The following is a 24,275-nucleotide window of genomic DNA, read 5'->3' as shown; positions in this document are numbered from 1 at the left end:
CACCAGCCCCCCTCCGCCCCGAAAAATACTGGCAGACCCCAATAATTTCGAGGAAAGTCAGGAAGTCAATCCACGGAGCCCTGTGCAAAATAACTCCCGCTGCTGCCTGCCCCGCTTTTATTCCCAATCTATTTCAAGAGAGCTTTGGAGGGAGAGTCTGGAGGGGGAGGGAGAGAAAAGAATACGGAAAATAAAGCCGGCGGCCGGGGGCTACTACCCGCGCTTGTGCGCGTGTGCCCTGGGTGTGTGGGTGTTTGTGCCTGGGCGTGCGATTTAATGGAGCGCCTCTCTGCCTCTCCAGTGCGGCCAGAGCTCGCTTCGCGCACCCACCCCTGCCGAGGAGCCTACTTGCTGCAGCCCAATGCATTGTGTAAGACGCGACCTGTTATGGCCACCACTACTTCCGGGTTCTAGCATTCTGGTCGGAATCCACCTCTCCGCCTGTGCAACACACACTTTACACACGCACGGGGACTGCAAGCGGGCAGCATCGATCGTGGCTCCTTTAAGACAAACTCAGACAGACATTTTTTTTTAACCCTCCTCCTCTAATCTCCCTCCAGTGCAGCAGTTGCAAAGAGGGAGAGAGAGAGAGAGAGAGAGAGAGAGAGAGAGAGAGGGAGAGAGAGAGAAAGAGAGCGAGCGAGAGAAGAGAGAAACTGATTAGGAATTAGGACTGATTCAAGGGAAGCGAGAGCTAGGGCTTTGTGCATTTGAATATTAACATTTGAGGTGTTCTGACCAGAAGAAGACTGAGCGGATGATCATTCATTCACCACGTTGACAACCTCGCCTGTGATTGACAGCCGGAGTGGCAGAAAGCCATGAGATTTGGTAGTTGGGTCTGAGGGGCGCTTTTTTTTTTTTTAACTGATTTTTTGGGGAGAGAAGATCTGCTTTTTTTTGCCCCCGCTGCTGTCTTGGAAACGGAGCGCTTTTATGCTCAGTGACTCGGGAGCTTTGCTTCAGGTCCCATAGACCGAAGATCTGGGACCAGTAGCTCACGTTGCTGGAGACGTTAAGGGATTTTTCATCGTGCTTTTTATTTTTTTTTCCGGGGGAGTTTACGTATTTGTTTCTTTTCACACTGGCCTTAAAGAGGATATATTAGAAGTTGAAGTAGGAAGGGAGCCAGGGAGGCCGATGGCGCAAAGGGTACGTATTAAAAAACAATTGTGGAACTCAAATGTGAGATTAAATTGAAACGTGGCTGAAAGACACTGCTAAAAAGTTTCCTTTTTTCTCTGTCTTTTTGAATGAGGCTCCTAAAGCCGTGGCCTAAAGCGAGAGGATTTATTCAATGCATTTGTAGACTTATGTATATTAACATGTAATTGTTAATTCAAGTAATCAAGTTTTCTATAGATTCCTAACCAGCAGCTATATAAATAAAAATACAAGCTCGGGTAATCATCTGTTTAAAAAACAAAAACAAACAGCGCTAGATACCTAATGTTATATAGCGTGAGCATTCAAGGAGCAGAAGTTTAAAGCTATTTTTAAATTAAAATAAGCAGCTAGAAACTTCTGATATGTTATTGATTATGCTCATCTTTAATATCACTGAAAGTATTCAGCATTTTTAAGCAAATAACTTTGTCATAGTACAACGGTTTTGGGGGTCGGAAAGCATTCATCTTTTAAAAGTAATTTTAATGTACATGGTTTTTTATGCAAGGTAATACTTTGTAAGTTTTTCTTAGAAGAGCCCTGCACTAATTGGATACTAAGCACACAACTACTCACTTTAAAAATGCAATACTAATTTCCCCAATATTCCTATTTGAATGGAAATGTAGTGAGAGTAAAGTGAGACAATGACAACCCAACAGAGGTAGTTTCTTAAAAGAAAAGGGGTCTACAAAAAGCCTTCCTTGCATAATTTGTGCCCTGGCCCTCAAAGCCCTGTTTGCAAAAGAAAGTTACTAGGCTGACACATTTTTTCTTTACTCCTTTGGTTCAGGCAAATGTCAGCGTTCTTCCAAACTCTTTTCACACCTCTGGCTTGAAGGAGATGAAAGTGGCAATTCCTCTTTTCTTTGAAAATCATTACACTCTCGGCGCCTCCAAATCTTGGGAAAAGAACATGCCTGAATTGAAGCAAAGAGGAAAACCTAAATAGCTAAATTTTGCACACAAAAATAATGACAATATGAAAGTAGTTTTTCTGGAGAAGGAAGATGGGGGGGGGTTTGAATGTGCATTTACTTTTAAATTTGCTTTAAACCTGATGACTAACATTTAGCTCACAGACTTCTAGTCTAGGGGGAAAGTTCATAAGAATAGAAAAAATAGAATAACTGCTCCAACTATACATTTTCTTTAACTTGAGGGGAATATTGCCCAATTCTAAATTCAGCCCCGATGTTGAAGAGAAGCTACCCTTCTCTGAGTTTCACTTATAAGGGAGCCAGTTAGTTTTGTATGATTTAGCAGAGTTTGTCTTGGAGAGCAAAGGAAATGCAGTGTCTTGCAGGACTGCCTAACCCCACGCTGGCAGGCAAATAAAATGAGAAGCCTGTCTGAATTCACGTGCTTGGCTTAGCTGTTCCCATCGTAACTTTTTTTTTTTTTTTTTAATTCCCCCTGATGGGAAGGGTCTGTGAAACTAGGCGGGTTTGCTGTACTGTCCTGGCACGTTTTATTATTGTGATTTTGAATTTCCTCCTCTAGAGACGTGCACGTTTTACCTTCTGCCCTCCGGGAGAATGCCTCCCTTTCTTCCTTCTTTCTTCCTTCCTTTTTTGCCAAAGGATCCTGAATTTCTGGCTAGTTGATAGGGACACAAGTTAGGGCAAGACCATTCAATCTAGCCGAGTCTTACCGAGAATCCTAGAAATTTTACTTCTAAAAATATTTTTTTAAATGAGAAATCTCAGCTTGAGAGATGCAAGGCCACCGAATTCGGGGTTGAAGGATCCAGCTGGACTGACATTATATAAGCTCCGTGCCCTGCCGTTCCCCCATTTGCCTGCCTGGCCTTCTGAACCTGTTTCTCTCCTGTTTGTCATGCAGTACGACGATCTACCCCATTATGGGGGCATGGATGGAGTAGGCATCCCCTCCACGATGTATGGGGACCCGCACGCGGCCAGGTCCATGCAGCCCGTCCACCACCTGAACCACGGGCCTCCTCTGCACTCGCATCAGTATCCGCACACAGCTCACACCAACGCCATGGCTCCCAGCATGGGCTCCTCCGTCAATGACGCTTTAAAGAGAGATAAAGATGCCATTTATGGGTAGGTACGACGGGCAGCAGGCTAAGCAGTTGAGAGGCGATGCTTTCTCTATTTCCCTTTGCCCTCAGTAAGAGGAAAGCCAGAGCCCTCTGGATTGGAGGTACATTATTTGGTGACTTTTCATTCGCTTTGCATGAAGATTTGGGGGAGGCGGCCTGCCATCCCAGACGCCCCCCCCGCCCCCATCTCCGCACACGCTCCGCGCCAGTCCAGCGCCCCGCTCCGCCGAGGCCATGCCCGCGGAGGGGTCGCCGTGCAGAAGTTGCCAAATGTCCCTCGTCCCCCCAGACCCCGGCTCGGTAGCTCAGCGGGTTGGAGTCCTCACTCACTCGACTTCGCGGGGAGAGTGTTGGGGGTTTCTAAACGTAGGCGCCTTTGTGTTGGAACGAAACTTTTAGTTTAAAGGAAAATCTTTTAAGCCACTGATTGTTCTGACTTGCTAAGTTTACTCAGCCGCCGTATGCTGGCTCTGCCACCGCACAATAAAATCAAGGCAGGCCAGTTGCAGGTCAGGCAAGGGGGAACATGCTTTGCATTTAGGGAGTTGGACCACTGTAGTCAAGGAGAGGAACTCGCTCTGAATTGTCACAGACCTTAAGAAACTTCTAGCCATTTTAGGACTTTGTGTTCAAAGGCGAAACCTGCAGGATTTAGAAGTAGATGCGGGGTGCTCTCGGGCCGGTGTCGTCTTCCGCTGCAGTTCACACCGTGTTCTCCCGGGCCCTTGGGTTAGACCCTGGACTAGTAAAACCCTCTGAAAGTCACTTGTGCCTACTGTGTGCTGATGTATTGGGGGACCTCTTTTTACTTTGCAGCCACTTTTATTTTTATTTATTTCTTCTTTTGAAAAAAAAAAAATCAGGCAACACTGACCCTCCCTGGCTGAAAACCCTTTCTGCTTTATCTTCTGGTCCCTTGTGCGAAGGGCTTGTTTAAATCCCAGCGTCCTCTCCGCAGTGTTGTTAACTGCAAATCGTTTAGGCTCCGGGACAGAACATTTGGGGAAGCTTTTTGAAAAGGACCCCAAACTGTTAAATTCCCAGCTGGGCTGTGAGAGCTAATAAAAGACTTGAGACACCTCTTTGGGCATTAGAGGAGGCTCTTTTTTTTTTTTTTTTTTTTGATGGGCTGGGATAAGCGACATCTAGGCCCCTCGCAATACTAGATGCTTTGCCATTACGCAGGAACAAAACTGAAAGGCTTGACCGCAGGAACATTTGAAGGAACTTTCTTTGGGGGGCGGTGGGGACCATCGGCGAAGGGAGGGAGGTGTGCAGGGAGCCGAGGAGGAGAGCCGTGGGGTCGGGATCGGGAGATGCAGCCCTCTGACAGTCGGTCCCACAACCAGAGAGGTCCTTTCCCCAAGTTAGCTGAGCGCCTGCCACCAAGATCCCCAGAGCCTTGGGCTTCGCGAGACGGCCTTGGAGGAACCCACTTGAAAGAGCTTTCCCACCCCCTGCGCCCCGCGCCTTTCCCCCCCTGCAGGTCCTGGGTGTGCAGAGGAGGGACGAGGGCCGGTCGGGGTGGGAAACTTAATTCAAAATGGCTGCTGGAACCGCTTGGGTTTTATTCTTAGCAAATGTTACCAATTTCTCCGGCCAGATATGGTGAACCGATCCTCAGATACGGTCCATGGCTTAGGGCCTCCGACTTCGGGGGCCCAAGGAGGAAGGGGAGGTGAGCAGTCACCTGGGGGCGCGGGGGAAGGGGAACAAGTAGATGACAAAACCAGGGAGGGGGTCCCCGCCTTGAGCTCGTCCTGCTGTTTTTCTTGGGCGCCTTTTTTCACTGCCGCGGGACTAACCATTGTGTTGTTTGTGACTGTTGTATTTTCTTGCAGACACCCCCTCTTCCCTCTCTTAGCACTGATTTTTGAGAAATGTGAATTAGCTACTTGTACCCCCCGCGAGCCGGGGGTGGCGGGCGGGGACGTCTGCTCGTCAGAGTCATTCAATGAAGATATAGCCGTGTTCGCCAAACAGGTCAGCAAAATCAATGTTTCAAAAGTAAAAGAAAAAAAAAAGAAAAAGAAAAAGAAAGAAAGAAAAGAAAAGAAAGAACCTCCCTCCCTCTCACCCAGCACATTTGCAAAAGTAACCAGCGAACAGTCCGCCCTAAGCCAGGCCTATTACATCTTCTCTGAGCTTTTCCTCCTAAATGAGTGTCTTTGCGGACGCCTGAAAATCACCCCAGTTCTTACCCACTCCCGCTACCTAACCCGACGCAGAAAGCTCAGTCTGTAAAATGCAACCCCAAAGCCCACGCGCAGGAGCTGCCTTGGACTTGGCGAGCTGGGCAGCGATCTCTTAGAAGCACAGTTGCTGGGAGAAGTAACCCTGTGCCCTGGGCTTGTTTTCGGATTCTTTGACTCACATTGAAGGGTTTCTGCACGGGACGAACTCGGTGTCACAGAGCCTCTCCCGGAGGTTACATCCTGCCCCCGACAGTGTAATGAGGCAAGAAACTAGGAAGGCGACCAGATTTCAAATGTTTCTTTCTCTCCCCCACCCCTTCTCACTTGTATTTAGATTCGCGCAGAAAAACCTCTATTTTCTTCTAATCCAGAACTGGATAACTTGGTAAGAGCGGACCCCTTACTCCCCTCCTCCCACCTTCCCTCCCCCGCCACACAATCCCCCCTCCTCCCAAGCTTTACTTTGAGAGCCCTGAGGTTTCTAGACCGGTCTTCCCCTATCTGCAAGTGGGCTGCAAAGGTTTCCATCCACCCGCAAGTGGTCCGGGACAAGGTCCCGGGGAAATAAATTCACCTCGAGAGGGGCCGGGCAAGCCGGCGCGGGGAAACGCGAGCTTTGTTTTTTATGACAGCCGGGCAGCGCGGCTCTAATCAGCCCGGGGATTTATCTCCGGGCCTGTCAGCGTGTGTGCTTAAACTTTGCGGACTTCCCAGCCCTCAAAGTCGCGTCATGAGGGCAGCGACCGGGCCAGAGGCCCCAAACCACCAGTTTATCTGAAAGGTGTGCAGAAGGTGGTAGCAAGTTTGCAGTGTGAAAAGCCACAGGCTGGGGACTGTTGGGAATATTTTCCGTGCACTCCTTGCAAGGAAACACCTAGTCGAGGGATGCGGCCCTTTGGGGGTGGGGTAGGGGCAGTGGGGCTGAGAAAGGGGGGGGGGGGAGCCATGGGGGAGGAGAAGGTTTATGATCCCCCCTTAGATGCTTGGTTGTTGTTTTAGCTATTTTTTTCTCCTTAAGAAATATAAACCTCTAGATGGTACCCACTCGCTGCTGTTAAGTTTTAGTGTTATTGCCATAAATCAAAATAACTCTATTTGGGGGGCGGGGGGAGGCTGGCGATGTTAGAGCTGCAACAGCCAATTTTCTGCAAACTAGGAATGGGGCGCTCATTCTTTTTGTATCTTTGCAGATGATTCAAGCCATACAAGTATTAAGGTTTCATCTGTTGGAATTAGAGAAGGTAATTTCTCTAGTTTTTTCTCCTTTTGCTTCCCCCTCATGCCCAAACACACAGAGGGGGAGGGTTCAGAATGGCTGAAGTTCAGGCTTCTGAGACATTTGCATAAATGACTTTCTTTCTGGTAATTAGTGTCAAGGCCAATCTTAGCGTCCATTTCTCTTTGCAGTTTAATTACAATTTTAGCCACTAAAACCGGGATCACAAACGCCCTAGCCTTGTATTCATTCTTAATACCTTGCTGGCTTTGTATAAATAGTTGCAATTCTACGCATCCCCTTTGATGTTTAGAATGCTGTTGCGAGTTTGCTTGCAGGTTATATACTTCTGTGGTCTCTTCTCTTCTTCCTCCTCCTCTTCTTTGCTACCACTGAGGGGGGAAAAGTTTTGTTTAGTTTTAGTGAGTTTCTGGAAGACAGTCTGAGAGCAGCGGCAGGTCAGACACAGGGGAGAGGCAGAGGGGGAGGAGGAGGACGAGGCAGGGAGTCTGGAGGAGTGGTGGGGGAGGCACTTTAACCGTTTTGCAGAGACAAAGCAGAGTTGATAGTTGTGTCAATTTCTTGAATCTGAGAATCCTGCACACACCCCACCTTCACACTCAAGAAAGGGTGTGGGATAACGTGATTTTGCTAGCTGTTCCATAAATCTCAGCAATAAAAACTTAATGCATTGTAATTCAAACTAACATTAAATTGCAAGCACACTGGGGTTTCTTGTGAATTTTTGCATGTCAGTGATGCCTGGGTCCTGTAAGAGACCACTCCACTTATGCCTAAATATTTTGAAGCATCCTTTTTCCTTTTTTTTTTTTTTAAAAATCAATTCGATATCTTTTTGTGGCTGTAGGGTTTTTTCCCCCATAGCATGAGTCTTTTTTTTTTTTTCAAGGAAGCATCATAAAATATGCTTCTTATAGATAGAAATCCTCATGACAAATGTTACAGGGACTTGGGTTGTCAGGCATATATCCTATACCAACACAGTATTGGTCCTTTGGAGATATATATATATATATATATATATATGTGTATATATATATATATATATATACACACACATATATATATATATAAATTTTTTCTTAGACATGTTGGAAAAGGATTTCTGATAAAGTAACTGGATGAAATTAAATAGTTTACCTTAAATGTCACCCACGCAGGTCACCTCTCTAATGGCCACAGCCCCGGGAGCCGATGAATTTAACACGGGTGTTGAATATGTTGTAGCCTGTGAATCATCTTGTCACTGTCAATTTTCTGCGATATCTCTATTTTGCAAGAAAAGAAAGTTATTCTTAATTCTGGATGCGTCTGAGGGTCTCTGGAGGACAATTGCCCTGTGTTTCCCCTATTTAGAAGTTTGGATCTCACAAGGGGGGTGGATTGCACTTGTCAATGTCATTTATGAACTCCTGATTATATTTCCATTTTTTTATTTCTGTCATAATGTAGGTACACGAATTATGTGACAATTTCTGCCACCGGTATATTAGCTGTTTGAAAGGGAAAATGCCTATCGATTTGGTGATAGACGATAGAGAAGGAGGATCAAAATCAGACAGTGAAGATATAACAAGATCAGCAAATCTAACTGACCAGGTATGCGCTTTTCAATTTCAACATCCCTGGGAGAAAAAAAAAAAAAATCTGTATGCATATTGCTTGCTGGGTCACTACCACCTCCTTTTATTATTTGCATATGATTAAGTCCCTTTTAGATACATTTCCATCGAAATGAAAATTTTTGAATAATGTGGCTATTATTGCTTCATTAAGGCTGGCTCTGGGATTCGACCTGGAGAGATGAGCTTGTAAAAGCTTTGCCTGCAAACTTGACCTGTTTCTTGTCGCTTTTAATTTTTGTCTTTATTTTATTTACCCTCTATAATAATGAGAGTGTTAACTGCCAGTGACCGCCTCTGATTGTAGGGCTTTGTTCTGGAGCATTTTTCCCCCCTTCTATCTCGAAGAAAAGAAAAGTGTAGGGTCTGCTTATTTCTTATTTTATTAGGAATAAACCCAAGATAGGTGGTCTAAGAGAGACAGGGAGGGTTTGAAATCTAGCAAATGCTGGCTATTTTCTCCCTGTCTATACGGTTCATTAGCCTGTCTTGTCAGTTTTCCTCGGCCGAACGCTTCTAGACCTCACTGAACATTGCTTTGTGCAGTGCTTGCTGCAAGCTCGCCCATTTTATTGTACTTAATAGAAAAAATAAGACCAGGCCGAGGTTATAAAAACAGATAAATATGGACGTTTCTCCTCCTCCTTTCCACTCATCCTCCAGCTGGTACGTGCTCTGGGCCTTCTGGGTTGGCAGCTTTTGGAAGTGTCAGCGACAGGGGCGCCCCGGGACTCCCTCGGTGTGGCGGGTGGTGGACCTCGCGCCGCCCTGCTCTGAACTGCCGGCCTCTGCTTGCTTCGCCCCCTCCTCTCTCGTCCTCCCTCCAGGCCCTTCTTCCACTGCTTTGCTAAGTGGGGACGACTTTTATTTGGAGTTGCTGGGGGGGGAGATTTCTCTCTCTCACCCCAACACCGATGTTTGCTCCCAGTCTCTCTCTCCCCCCGCCCCGCTCCTGTCGCTGTATCTCTGGATTGGTCCAGAGGAGTTGCAAAAATGCACTGAAAGTGAAAACGTGAGGAGTGGGTGAGAGGAAACAGGGCTCAGGACAGCTCTCGGTTGTGAATTGTGGCACCGCGTCTAAAGATTTGGGTGGCGGGCCTTCTGTGCCTCTCCACCTATAAGTGAAGGCCCAGAGTTGTTTCTCTTTCTGACTTGGCACGTGAGCCCCGTCTTGGGGGAGAGAGCAGCCTGCCTTTGTTAGGCCAAAGGACAGCCGGTCATGCAGAGTTTGCTTTGCAAGCTCTACCATGATCACGGTTGGCCAGCGGCTGCCTTGCAGACGCCTTGCAGACTCCTTGCCGGAATGCCCGACTCCTCGGTCTTGGTGTCATCTTAAAGTTTGCTTCTCTCCATATCACCCCTTAAAATAAATTCCCGGCTTGGATTTCTCTGGGTAACCCCGCGGCAGAGGCTGAATTCCTCCTTTTCCCACGAGGAGTGGAAGGCAGGCAAAGCTGAGCTTTAAAAGCGCCAACGCGCCGGGTCCTTCCTACTATTTGGCGAGTTGCAAACTTTCGGCAGTGTAGACGACACTCGGAACAGGCAGCCTGCGCGATCCTGGAGCGTCCCCACCGAGGTGGGAAACCTGCAGGCGGCTCCGGGTCCCGGCCCCGCCAGCTGCCCGGCCTCCCGCCTGGTTCAGGCCGCCAGCCCTCACCCCGGAGCTGTTAAATGCAGATTCCGCTGAGGAACCCTCGGGTAACTGCTGTTGAATAAAAATTGTAATCCAACAAGCCTAACTAGAAAATGGGATTCTAAAAGCTCCGGAGTGCTGGGTACATAAAGCTATCTGAGCAAATTACAAGAATCGCTTAGGGGCATGAATGAAATCAACACTTTAATTGCTTCCAAAATGAAGATTTATACCCCATTTTCTCATCGAATCATTATTTTATTAAAGTCAAAGATAAAGGACCAGAGTTCGGGGTGTTTTGGGGGGGTTATACAAAATTGATAAAACATCATTCAGTTCTCCCCCTACTCCTTAGGTAAACTGTTACTCGGTTACCTTTATTTGAGATATGCAGATTGGTAGGCAGTGGTCTTGGATAAAAATTCGCACTTTATGCACCTCCCCACCTACAAAATGAGCAGTGTGCGTGCCGCGCCCGCCGCTTCCAAGTGGGCTTCGCAGCTCTGGCTGAGCTCGTGGCACCGTTGGCCTGTGCGCGTGGGCGCACTCGCGTGACCCCTCGGGCTCACCGAAGTCTCCGTTGGTCGTAGGGCAGCAAACCCCAAGCTTGTGCTTTGGAATTGTCCGCTTCCCTGGAGCCAGGAGCGAGAGCGCCTGGGCTCCCTTTGGGGAGGAGCGCGCAGAGCGCGGGGCGCACGCGGGACTGTGCCTGGGCCGCGGGGTGGAGTCCCCTGTGCTGGGAGTTGGGGACGGAGGGACGAGGCACTAGGGCCGCCAGGTGGGCGCCAGTGCTCCCAACTGGAGCCGGCTCGCCGGTCCCCGGGGGCCGGGCCCGGAAAGGACGGCCTCGCCACCTGTCTGCGAATGCGGCCCAGCCAGTCTGAGCCCCGGTGGAGCGTGCGCTTCGGGACTGGATGCTTCAGGTGTGGTGCGAGCGCGGGGCCTTGTTAGCTCATTAACCCCTCTGTCTCTAGGGCCTGCTGGCTGCACGGTTTATTTTACTTTACTTTTCTCCTCGGAGGGCGCGAAGGCTGCCACCCGCGCGGGGACTTGGGATCGACGACTTTGATAACAGCCGGTTTCCCGGAGGGCTAAGGCGACGGAAATCTACTTGGCCTTGTAGTGTCGTTAGTTTGGTGGGATTTTTTGTTTTTGTTTTTTTTCTTATCAGATTAAGACGCCAGTAGAAGCCGTAGTCCCGCTCCCACCCCACTCTCAACTCCCTGCCCCCCAGACCCCGAAGTCCCAGGCCCGGGAGTCACCTCCCGCGGGCGCAGGCCTCCCGGGCGCCCTCTCCCGACTGCCACGCTCCCCGCTTGGCACGGACGCTCCCGACGCCCAGGGCCTGGGAGCAGTGAGGGGTACCGGGGGCTTCCGAGCCTCGGCAGGGAGTGAGGGCCGGGCCGGGATCCCGGGAGCGGGCGCAGAGGGGGGCACCGTGCGAGGCGTCGAGGCCAGGGTTGAGCCTGGTTGGCGATGGAGAAGGACGCAGGGCGAGGGGAGGCGGGGCGCGAGTTTGGGGGACCCAGGGTGGAATTGGGGGCGCCAAGAGGGGTTACGGGGGAAGAATCCGGCTGCCCAGTCGCTAGACTTTAGGCCGCACTCCAGGAGGGAGCTATCGAATTAAGCCTTCCTTCCCAGGGCTGTTTGTTGCTCTCCACTCTTTGAATCTAAGCATTTTCCATTTCAAGGAGGGGTCGAGAGAGGGAGTGGAGAGAGGAGCGAGAGTCCCCGGGCCCTGAAGGCCACCAGCCGAGGTGGCCTGGCCTGCTGGTAGTGAGCGGGAGTAGCTTGGCCTGTGCTCGGGCGCCAACCCGGGTTCTCCTACGAGCAGTGGGAGGCAAAGAAAAGGTCCCTTTGGATTACAATTTTTATTCAATAGCAGCTCTCCGGGGGGTCCTCGGCTGAATCTGCATTTAACAGCTCCTGTGCAAGGGCTGGCGGGCTGCACAGGGCGCCCTGTTGCCTGTTAATCCAGATTTGTCTCTAATATCTGGGGAGAAGTAATGTGGCTCGCGGAGATGGAACCAGAAAGCCAAGCTCGCCAGGCAGGTTAAATGCCAAGTGCTGCTGAGCTCCCCGGGGAGGGGGGACAGCCGCCGGGGCTGCGTAGCCCAGGCTGGAAAGCGCCAGGCTTCTGGGCCTTGGGGATCAGGGGCAGCCCTGAGCCAGTGCGATTTGGTTCCCCAGTGGGCCAGGGAACCCAGGTGGCGATTGTTTTATTTGAAGAGTCCGGAATGTTGTTTCTAAAGCATAGCTTGAGATAAAATTCTTAAAACTGAACTTGATCGAAAGCACCCCTCCCTGCAAAGTGTGATGGGGATGGCTCCAAGGGAGATTTAAGCTTTCTCTTTTGGGGGAGGTGTTACTAAGGGATGGGAATAGGGAGGCCTAATATTCTTGATGTATTAGATCTGCTGCTTTAGGGGAAGAAAAAAATAGATGAGGCTATGGGATATTTACTAATACTAGGAATGCAAGCAATTTATTTTCATCCAATAAGAAAACTGGATACAAACATCAAGGGTTAGGAAAATGGTCCCTTTGTCAGTTAGTTTGTTTCTAAATGCTTACACATGGACACATCTTATTTAAGTTGTAAGTACTTTTAGGGTCTCAGTTAATGCCTTAATCCTGGAACCTCCGTGTCCACAGGCCTTGCAAGTGATGGGGTCTTGAAACCATCTAACTTTATTTTGATTGTTGTTGTGAGTCATGCAGGGTACTCTTAATTCCCTTTGGAAATATGTCAAAGGGAAATTATGGCAAGATTCTCTTTAATGATTAAATAATAAGGTGTTGACTGCTTGTCACTACAGTGGCTAATTGGGATGTTCATTCTAGGCCCTTTGTTGCTTAGTATCCCTTGATTTCAAAGATAGTTGTTTACCAGGTGTGTTTTTATTGTTGTGTTCTCATTGGCTCTTTGTGTGTAGTTATGTGTGAATGTCAGAGTAGGGATGTATTGATTCTTATTAGGGGCATGTCAAAAACATTTGAGAGGAAAATAAAGAAGTACAGAGTATATGCAGATAGGTTGAGATCAATTACATTGTTAAATGTCTCGAAGTCTAAATGCTAATACTACAGAAGTTATTCCCCTTTCCTAGTTTCTCTCTCTGTCTCTCTCTCTCTCTCAGTGGAAGTCTCCAGTGCAAGTTCCATGGTTAATAGAAAGCAATGATACTAATGCTACTTTGTACAAGGTAAAGCCCCATAACAGTAACTATTGTTCAGTGATTTATCTAGCTCTGTGGCAATAGGTCACTCAAATAGCAATCCCTTTCCCACCAGAATGACTCCATTGCTCATGATTTGGAAATATATAGAGTGGTTGTGTGTACTCTTGCTGTCGGTCCTAACATAGAGATTTTTATTAGAAAACATGGAGAAACTTAAATAGTAGAAGAAGAAGAGAAGGAGGAGGAAGAAGAAAAGGCATTAAAATACGGGCCCTGCTTTCAAAAAAGTAACTGAAATATGCTGTAATTGCCCAACTTTGAAAATAAACAAATTTTAAATCATTATGTTTTCAAACACTCGTATGTTTAAATGTTAAAATGTTTGTCATAGTCCGAAAGATTTAAAACACAGCTGTTGCCGGGTGATGGATGGAAAATTATGGAATAAAACTCCATATTCTTAAAAACAAAGACTATTTGTGGTCCCATAGTAGAAACGTAGGTTTTTTAAGGCCAAGCGGTTAGACTAAAGTATTACTGAGGGGTCTACTGTTATAAAACTAGCTTACCTTCCCTCGCAGGTAGAGTTGGAGAAACTGAAGAGAGCATAACAAGTTGTATTAAGACACTTATAAATGAAAATGCTGTCAAATGAATTCAAGTGAAGTATTTTCACATTGGTAATGCTATGCTTGCCATTGCAATAGCAATATTTTCTCATGAAATGTAAATATGTCAAACCAATGTGAAATGCTTAAGTTTTAATAAATGATCATTTAATCAACAAACACAACCCGAGTATGTATACAGAAACTTTTAAAGAGAAGTCGGCGTACAGCCAAATTCCTATAGAGACTAGCAAGGGAATGATCAAAAAACGAACACAAAATAAGACTTCCTGTAAGAAGGTCTATAATTCAACATTATTTGACTCCACTGTCAGGGAAATAGTTGAAGGATAGTAAACTGATACCATTCTCAGTCATTTTTGTTACACAGTCTTAAATGTTTGCAACTATAGCATTTTCCATGGCCTTTTTGGATTATGATATCTGTTATATTTGTATCAAAGTAGCACTTGAGTTTATGTTATAATTGAAACACGTTTTTGCCGTTTCTCCTGAGTGCAAAAAATTAATTTAATATTTAAAAATGACATCAAAACTATGGGAAAGTATTCTTTTACAAATAAAGAAATAAAAATAGAATACATGTGACACAGTGTATCTGACAGTTGTGCAGATGTTAGGCCTGAAAGTTTTCAAAATCCCAAGTAAAACAACACCGCTGTAAATCACATAGGGCTTGGTGTCCTTACTAGGCAGGAAACATCAGGATATTGGTACCTGTTAAAAAGTTAGGGTCTAAAACATGAAATACAGACTCACAATTTGAATTTAAATAATCATTCCAAAATTTGACTTTGGGGATCCAGTAAAAGTTTGGATATTTTACTATCTTAAATATTTGTGAAGAAACCTCACGTGTATAAAATCAGTTTTGAAAAATTCAAGCAGACGAGTATGTGTATGTAGTGTAAAAGGTAAAAAGACTCCCTCACTGTATCCTTAATTTAATATGCCATGATTTCAGGATTATGGGAATTTGGGAAAGCTTATTGGGGTCTTAAACAGCCTCTCCAGAAAGTAGACCTATATCGGGCAATTGCTGGATTTCCCACACTTCTAAATTTGACATTTTAATAAATGGTATAAAAGCTACCATGTGAAATAAGCGAGTATATATTCATTTAAATATTTGTCACTAGAATCCAATTTCAGTCAATTTAATGCATTCATGTGTGCAGAATTAAAGCAATTGGCAACACTTTGCTACACTCTCTCTGAACACTCTTTTTCCAAATAGCATTTCTTCATCTAGGAAATATGTTCTTGTTAAAGGAAAATACAAGAGTGCAAATCTTTTGAAATTATTTTATATTTCTGGACTTCTTGGTTCAGAATTCCTAAAACTGACTAAACCATATCCAAAAGAGTTTTTTCTCTGTTGAAAAAACACTTTTTTTTTTACATTTATTGAATTATACACCTGTTGTTTATTGGTATCATGAGTACATACAGTTAAATACAAATTATAACCAGAACTAAGTCATTAACTCTCTTTAAGTCATGCAATAACCATACCCTGGCTTTTCCATGCACCACTGTATATGGCATAAACTACTGCAGGATAACTAAGTTGTGAAAATAAATTTTATATTATTTGCAATCCTCAAAAATACATTTCCCCATTGATTTCTTCCCTTGATAGTCTCATGACTCCATTTACAAGTAATAGGATTTATAATCATCAGGTAAAGAACCGTGAATGTGAAATGTTATGGTTTTTTAAAAAAACTGAAATGAAATTGTATTTTTCCACAGAAAGGAAATGCTGTTACTGTTAATAAGTTTACTAAGTAATACTTTTAAAATCACTGCAACTTTTTATGACTTTAACAGGTTTAAGCAACATTTTATAGTCTTCTTTTTTTTCCTTCATTTTGACACAATAGCAAGTCTTAAATTTTACAATAGATTTAAACATACATGATTCTGACTCATTTAGAAGATAGTAGTACGTAAATAATTAACATTTTGAGTGATATTAGAATGATTCCTTGACAACATATGCTAACTTAGAATTAATTGTTATCATGAATTGCCATTTCTATAGATTTTTCCTCACATTTTACAACACAACATGATTGCATGCTCATTATTCATTAGCTGTAAATGTCTGGGTTGTTGGTTGTTATTTAGCAAGACAGAGCTATAGCTGTTTCTTTTTCATATCACTTTTCCCCCCACTGACTGGCAAGCCTCCTATGCCTGAGATTTGAACTTGAACTAGTTTGCTAGGTCTCGTTTCCCTATTTGAGTACCTTGTGGGTTATTACCCACATGTGGGTTTATTTTCCTGAGAAGATGAAAAATGTTCCTCACTTTAGAACAGGAATGAATAGAAACCAAAGTCATCAGATATTCCCAAACTGTGCTTTACAATTAGGTGAAAAACTGAAAACTGTTATTCTTGCTTGCTTTCCCCAAGGCTGTGAATACTTGATGTAAAGATTCATATCAGCCTCTTCGTGCTCTTCCTCTTAAGGCCTAAATGTTTGTTTTCAGTGACTGGATTCTTAACTGATAGTCCATATTTGGTCCCAGACCTCCATGATTTGCATTTTATTCTGCATTTGCATTCACATTATGTCCCATAGAAACTCTTTAAAGTCAAGTGTGTTTATGACTATTATGAAACTCTGGAAAATGAAGTTTATAATGAAACTGACATAGTCATCAAAAGGACAATGAAGGGAGCAATTTGATGTAAACCCAGAGTTTTCTTATTCGGTCCCAGCTTGTAAAAAGGCTTATCTCTCTTCTTTTAAAAACATTAGAAGCTGAATGGATAAGAATTTCTTTGACAATAAAACTCCCCTTAATGGCTCCATAACTATTTGGATGTGTTCTCGAATGTTAACTTAATTTGACAGACAAGCTATAATTAACTGTGACCTATAGTGTTTTCTGTAATTTAGAGACTATTCCTTAGCGATCTGAAAACTTAATTTCATACTAAATGGTGTACAATGTCTGTGGGTCTAAAGGCGTACTTCCACTATTTTCAAAAAGTGGAAATAGTTTGTGTGTCTCCTGGGCTTCAAAAAGGGAGATACTTCGGGGGTGGGGAACTAACAATTTTTACTGCGTAAAGTCCTAGCAAACTACCTAGTGCACGTGGGTTCTTTTTGAATTTTTTTTTTTCGTAGCCTTCCTTTCTATTCAGTGCAATGTTAAAATTATTCACACAAAGGGAAAAAAATCCACTGTGTGTTTCATGGGACAAAAACTCGTACATGACATTTTAAGTCTAGGTATTTCATTGATCATAAAAAGCAGTAGTGTACAGAGAGAGTTCAGAATTGCAGCAAATAGGTAAAACCCTATTAGCTATGATGCTACAATCACAATAGAAACTTTAGCAGTAAAATTAAATGGGGCATTTTGCGTTTAGTTGGAACATTTACTTGAAAGTTCCCACCAGATCTGGGGTTCTTTTTACATCCCCTCCCCACCCCAGCTTAAGAATATTTTAGCGTTAAGAACTTTGTGATAACTCACCATTGGACATTACTTTTATTTGAAATTGTTCATTCATAAGAGACTTTGTCTCCTGAGTAAGCACCCTGCCCTTCACTCTTGAACAGTTCAGATAAACGTATTATTTATTTACAGTCTATTGTATACATTATTTATGGGAAATATGCTATAACTCTACAGAGCATATGGAATTTATCTTTGCGAGATATGGGACGCATCTCTGCCAAGAGTGGCATAGCCCTGAGTAGATAATAAGACTGCCCTCAGTGTACAGATAAACATCATCTCTTATAGAGTCAGTACGTGTTAGCATTTCATAATAACAGGCGCAAATGCATTTTTCCACTTTCATTTTAATTGTTTCTTGGCTCTAGCTTCTGCCAAAGAGAATGCGGAATTTCACATTTTGAATTGATCTGGGTGATTAATATGTTTGAGGGGGAAAATAAGATATTGAGTAGCAGAATCATTTAACCCCTTCATTTCTTTCAGCATGCTTCCCTCTCCCTTCCTTAAGGTGTTTACCATTTTCTGAAGAATCTTGTCCATGACATTTTTAACACTGGTTGTATATTTGGTGGCTTGGCCTATTGTTTCACCTTATTGGGACGCTTTATAAGCTGTATTCAAAACAAAAACACCAAGAAAAATATCAGGCTCATTGTGCCCTGCACTTCCTTGCACAAAATAATAGAGACGTGTAGACTGTGCTTGTTCTATGCATATCAAGTGTATTGTTGGTGCTCAAGTTTTCATTTTTTATTCTAATAATTATTCAAAGCCAGGGACAATCTGCATCTGAGTGAGCATAAACATTTTTATTCTGGAATTTGGGATTTGCAGCAACTCAATTTTATTTTCCAAATTACCCTGCCATTTCAATTAGGTGCATTGTTCTTCTCTCTACTGTTTCGACATTCTAAAGGTTTGCTTGCCACCTAAGAGAGAGCATTGCTTGAGTATTTAATATTTATTGAGGGAATGTAAAGAACATGCCAATAGAAAAAGAGGAGAATAAAACATTAACAAATCAATTATGAGGCTTTTCTTCACTTGTAGTATACTTCTAATACTCCAAATACTCTATAACTGTTAAAATAATACAAAGAGCCTCAAGAATAATAGCCCTGGGTATGGAGGAAGAATGGCATTCTGATTAACTGGAATTCCTTAAAAAGTGCACCAGTGGTACAGCTCAGCCTCCTGCTTTGGAATTCGCAGTTGCTTTAGTTGATCTCTCAGTTAAAGGCCTTGAACTACAGAGAACTTAGCCAATCTAGGAACCAGAAACACAAATTAAATTTCAAGATGCTTTGAGAAAGGCCTCTCTAATGATTTTACCGAGATAAATAATGAAGAAAAGGGAACAATCTACTCCCCACCTCCAAATTTCACACTGTGAGAGGGCTTGAAAATTCAAAAATCCTTGAAGAATGATGATACTTAGAAAATAAAATTTGATTGAAAATATAAAAACTGGCAGCACTTCTAAAACACACACACACGCACATACACACACACGCACCGGAAAATTAGAAAACACCCTGTTGCTAATTGTTAGTGGAAATCAGTGGTAAATGTAAGTTTCCGCTATTCTTTTATCCAAAGCGTAATGCTGTAAGGTAGTAGAATAAAACATGACTGCATCTTGGCTGAATTCTTGTTTCCTTCTTGTGTCAAAATTGTGGATTTTCTGGTCTGAGAGTTTAGAAGTAGAAGAGAGAAGATTTCAGAAACACTTGAAAGAGAGTGATGAAGGGCATTGATGGTAATTTCGAGTTACACAACCTTTCAGGCTGGCGGTATCCCAATAAAGTATATACACAATGCAGGCTGTGCTGTGAGGGGGTAAGTCACTTCACCTCCCCGAGCCTCAGTTTTATCATCTGTAACATGGGGATAAAGAACCCACTGTACTGAGCTGCATAAGAAGTAAGTAAGAATGCACATAAAGCATTTAAAACAGTAAACCCTAAACAGAACCTTACATAATATTTCATCTTCTTACCTGTACAGTCTGCCCAGGCTTCAACAACATGAATCTGATTTGGGGAGAGGAGATTGGGTAATTGTTAATGGGGTGTGATTTTACAGGCCATTATATAATCATAGAGTTTAAGCAAAATACTGTCTTAATTCCTATTAGGAGGGGTGGCTATTATTCTGATTTCATCATAGTGTGAAAGGGGACTGGCCACTCAGATGTGTGGCCAAGATAGGACAGTGAATCACTACAGATTTGTTTTTAGGTTCAACTTCAAATAACAGTTATGTGCAGATCTTGTGCTGAGTACTTTTTCCCCACATTTCTGAGTGCAAATGCTTCCTGGCTGAGGTCCAGTTGCTAACAAGATCTCAGTATCTACTTGTACTGAGGATACAATGTTTTTGGCCTTATCGGATGTTCTTTTTGCTAGGATGGTTGCCTAGAAAATTTGTGGTTTGAAGTTGTTATATATAGGACACTTTTGAGTTTATTTTATCTTAATTTGTTTGCAGAATGAGGCGCACTGAATACTGAGTTACAAATGTAAAATAAAACATTGGGAAGCAGGCAGTCTTATGAAAGGAACTTTATAACACCAGGTATGCTGACATATAATTTACAGATTCTTCTGCCACTCCTAAATAGCAGTGATAGAAAATCAGCTAAATTTCAGCGGAAAGTTCTCAGCAGATAAATGAAGAGTAAGGTTTGAATTATTTAGGTACAAGTACAGTGGTGGCAGTTGGATTTGAGGTTTTTTGTTGTTTTTTTTTTAAACATTTAACTGTGAATTATAGTTCACAGGTACAATTTCAGGAGTAAAAGCATATACAGTCAATATAGGAGTTTATTTTTATTAATAGTATGCCAGCCATAATACAATAGCATAGGAAAGGAAAGGTTATTAAAACGTAAATTACGTACTTTTACTAAGATTCCGAGTGTAATGAGGCTTTAACTTCTCTTTTGTTCTCCACAACAAACTCCTTAGTAGAATTTGAACATTCAGTGCACTTGAACCATCTTTAGTTCTGCCTCTACTTTGCAGTTTTGAGATTTGGATAAAACTGGTATCACCTCTTGGTAGCAGTTTCCCTTTGAGTGTAATTTTTCTTTTTCTTTGTAATTGTCTGAATGTCCCTACCCCAAGTGCGAATCTATATCCTCTTCTGAGACCACAGTGGGGTCACTAAGGGATGGTGTTGGCATTGATTCTCAATGTCGAAAAATTGGGCAAAATGTATCAGTGCCGTGTGGATTTCATAAGGAAAGCATTTGGAATATTTTGGGTGGTGTTTTATATCTGTCGTCGTTTTCCTTCGCATTGTCAATTCATGTATAATTTCCTGGATGAATTATTTCAACTCTGCAGATTAGTAATGACCCGAGAGCGTCAAGAGTTGTGACCTAAAAGATATTGGGCTGTGGGAAAGTAGGATTTTAAGGAGCTTTCGGGGAGTGACCCATCGTGCTGGGCCTGAGCTTCCTAAGCTCACTGCCCTCCCTGCTGCCTTGAGTATTGGGAGAATGAGGCATGGATATTTGCAGGCGAGTAGGCAAAATAGTTAAGGGCTAGGAGATTTTAAAAATGTATCTGACTGCCTCGCTGCTTTAGATTCCATCACAGTGTAATTAAAAACACTAAAATCAGTTCTCTCCACGTTCTTTTGCCCTATTCCTCATGCATGTGATGGGTGCATGGCGTTGTGTATACATGAAAGTGCACTTGCGTGTCCCCCCATGTCTGAACCAGAGGCTTCGGTGATTCCTGGAGCTCACACAATCACCTGATACAAAACCTTTCATTTAAAGATGAAATTACTCCTTGGAGAATTTTCACCAAAGGCAAAAAAGCACAAAAATTCTTCTCCTCCTCTCTACACACCCCATTACACGGAGATAGAGGATTCAATGTTTGCAAAATTATCATTTTTGTAGGTTTCATTTGTGGGACGTGAGAGCTGGGAAATATAGAACTCGATGTAACAGATGCTGTCTCTGCCTCCACAAACTGCCCACTCCTGCTATCATGCAATCGTGTGTGTGTGTGTGTGTGTGTGTGTAAATGTATATACATATATATGTATACATATTTAAAGCAATACATCAGAGTTGCTATGTTGTTAAGGTTTTAGAACTCTACCTTATTCGATGCTGAGTTAGACACACTTATGCCGTGCCTCAAGTTACCGGCTGGCACCAAGGTCGTGAGCACCATAATTAAGCGATAATTGAATAGTCCTTGAGGTGCATTTCTAGATGAAAAGTCCACAATGACAAATATGGTGGGGCTGGACGTGTGAGAAGAGGAAGGGTGGTGTCCTGGGGAGAGCCGCAGATCCTGAGAGGGGATGCTGGATTCCCATTGTCTCACCACGAATTTACCATCTGCCTGGAGTCACCAGAATTACCCTCAGGCCTCTATTAAGCGGGGGGTGGGGGGTGGTGGGGGGGGGGGGTGGGGGGGGGTGGGGGTGGGTAATAAGCGCATTTTATCGCAGCATTAAAAGGGGGCCCAACAAGAACCCTGGCAGGCCGGCAGACTTGGCCAAGGCGGGTGGTAGAGGCGGGGACGGGGGAAGGAAATGAGAAAAAGGAGAAGTGTGTGCGGGAGATAACCTTTGAAAGAGTCTGTCTCCCAGGCACGTGAAGGCCACCACCAGGGACTGCCCCAGAGCCCCACAGTCACCTCCCGAACTTTATCATCTTTCGGCAGGACCGAGGGTGGACTTAGAAAAGGTTTTGCCTCCAGACCGTTCCCGAGCACATTTCAACGTGGCCCTGATCCTCAATATGTGTGCAGGCTGCGGTCTTAATCTGTGAGCTTCTGGCGTTTAGAAACATATACAATCTTGAAAGGGAAGGGGGCAGTTTCACTGTGTTAAAGCGTCCTGCTCAAAGTTGTCCTGGTTAAATGAACTTTGCTTAATGATTTCCAGGGATTTTTTTGGAAATCCGTATAAAGAATGTTACATTTTCTTGGAATTATCTGAATTTGCAGCTGGATGGTAGGTTTTGAGAAGAGCAGGCTTTACTAGAGCAGGTTTTGCTAGAGCAGGGCTCTAGCAAATTGAAGGTGCGATTTGACGGCCGAGTGTGTAGAGAGCTTTCTGGTATGCTTTGGTTATCAAGCGGATGCCAGTGGGAGCCACCAAGATCTTCAAGCAGGAGTTTCAACACAGCAGACTTCAGATACTCATAAATAAAAAATTCTCAGGATCCCCAGTTTCTCAGCCTCATGTACACACAGGTAACATGTACCCCTTTTCATAGGAGGACCTGGACCCCTTTTGTCCTTACTGCTCCGTGTTTGGGTCTTTGTGGTGCCCTTTCTTCAGATGGCACCATTGGTTGAGAGGCACATTGAAGGGTCATACCTGCTGAAGTTATGTGCCTTTAAGGATCCTGAGAGACACTGTTTAGACAGAGGTGAGAAGTCTAGGGAGGGGGACCGATTAGATGTGGCTACGCTGGCGGTGTGGCGTGGTGGCATTCGGTGAGCCCGCCGGCTCTGCCTCGTGGACCAGTGCCGGTATGCGTGTGCACGTGTGTGCGTGGATGTGTGCAGATGTAGGGGTGTGAGCTTGTGTACACGCACACTGGTGCATTCCCCACGTGGATTGGGACTCCCCTGGTCTGGAGCGACTGGATTGTTCACTTTCAGAAGCGAGCCAGCTCTTTCAGGCCACTAGAGATCATTTACTAAAGAGGCCCTGGTGGTTTGAAAAAGTAAGTGTACTTCCCCAAAGAGAAAGCCTGTTGATAGGTGCAGACTGAACTTCAGATTTTGGACACTGTGATCATTTCATCAATTTCTACATAGCTGCTAGCTGACTTCTTCAGAATCCAGATCCTGAGACTCTCATTTATCCACCTTTTCTAAGTGGGACGGGTAGGGTAGACATTTTGAAGGAAAAAAACCTCACTATTTTGGCCTGAAAAAAAAAACAAAAAATGATTCTGGCATCATACCGATGTGATGAAAAACCAAGTGCAATAAAACGTCAAAGTGCTTCGTAGACTGTAAAGTGATTTATAAATATTAGGTATCAAATGAAACTCGATGGGGTGGGGAGGAGCAAACCACCTGTAAAATCATGTTATTTGAAGGTGAAAATAAGATCAGTTTGCATCCCCTGAGCACACACCAGCTGGGAGATAGCCCAAGGCATAGCGAGCTGTACACGAAACCAGCTCAGGTTAACCGTTCTTTCCAGAAGGTCCATAAACTGAATACACCTGTATGTAGATATTTCAGGGTTGACTAGGTCAACCTACATTGTTCCATTAGTGTTGTTACTTTATTATTGTCGCATTAAAAGCTATAGTAGGTGCCACTTGCTGCACGCCTAGAAATTGATGTATGCTATGTCTGCAGAGGAGTATTTTCTTAATCCTCATTTACGGATTAGGATGTTAAGGTTATGGAGGTTGTGACTTGTCTTCAGACCATGTAAGTGGTCTAGGATGTGTCTGGCTTCAAATTTACTTTCTTTTGCCTGTGTTATCTTGCAACAGAGTATTATTATATTTTTATAGTGGTGTACATTTGTGTGAATGCAAGTGTGGCAGGTGTTTTTTAATTGTGCAAGTCTTTTTTAGATGTTTTATGATGTTTAATATAGGGGATCACAGTATCAGGTGACGATAGACATCCTCTATAAATCACTTGTTATTCATTTATTCATTCCAAAACATATTTGTGTCTAATGTGTCTAATGATATTTTCCTGGGATGGAGGGCATTGGGATGAAGAAGATATAGTCCAGGACTTCAGAACATTTATAGTGTAGAATTATAGACAGGCTCAACAGGTCATCACAAAACAATGTGAGAATGAAATGATAGAGGTGTGCATGAGGTACTCTAAGTGCTCAGGGAGGGGAACCTCACTCATCCTGGGGGAAGTTTGTGCGTGTATCAGGGAAGGCTTTCTGGGGTGGTGATATCTGAACTGCGACTTCATTAGCAAGTAGGAGGTAATCAGGGGCCAGGTACAGCAGAGCAGGGCATTCCAGGCAGGGGAGAAGGATGAGGAGGACCCAGAGGGAAAAGTTGAACATATCTGCCAGAAA

General features: G+C 44.0%; 1 protein-coding gene across 4 annotated transcripts in view; it reads left to right on the top strand.

Moving 5' to 3' along the window:
* The first annotated feature begins 428 nt into the window (after positions 1–428).
* The window catches only part of MEIS1 (Meis homeobox 1), a 138,417-nt gene continuing 114,570 nt past the window's right edge, over positions 429–24,275 (top strand). For 2 of the 4 annotated variants that reach the window (XM_036873876.1, XM_036873879.1), the window contains exons 1-7: positions 429–1,155; positions 3,016–3,242; positions 5,083–5,224; positions 5,771–5,821; positions 6,627–6,677; positions 8,126–8,272; positions 13,069–13,134. In XM_036873876.1, the coding sequence (XP_036729771.1) occupies positions 1,144–1,155; positions 3,016–3,242; positions 5,083–5,224; positions 5,771–5,821; positions 6,627–6,677; positions 8,126–8,272; positions 13,069–13,134 (696 nt within the window). In that variant the 5' untranslated portion in view covers positions 429–1,143. The remainder of the gene's footprint in view (positions 1,156–3,015; positions 3,243–5,082; positions 5,225–5,770; positions 5,822–6,626; positions 6,678–8,125; positions 8,273–13,068; positions 13,135–24,275) is intronic. The other 2 variants (XM_036873880.1, XM_036873878.1) reach the window with 1 other exon arrangement.

Source organism: Balaenoptera musculus, chromosome 13, assembly GCF_009873245.2.
Source record: "Balaenoptera musculus isolate JJ_BM4_2016_0621 chromosome 13, mBalMus1.pri.v3, whole genome shotgun sequence".
In the NCBI taxonomy this organism is placed as follows: domain Eukaryota; kingdom Metazoa; phylum Chordata; class Mammalia; order Artiodactyla; family Balaenopteridae; genus Balaenoptera; species Balaenoptera musculus.
The sequence above is the reverse complement of the archived record's forward strand: the minus strand, read 5'-3'. Positions and strand labels throughout refer to the sequence as shown.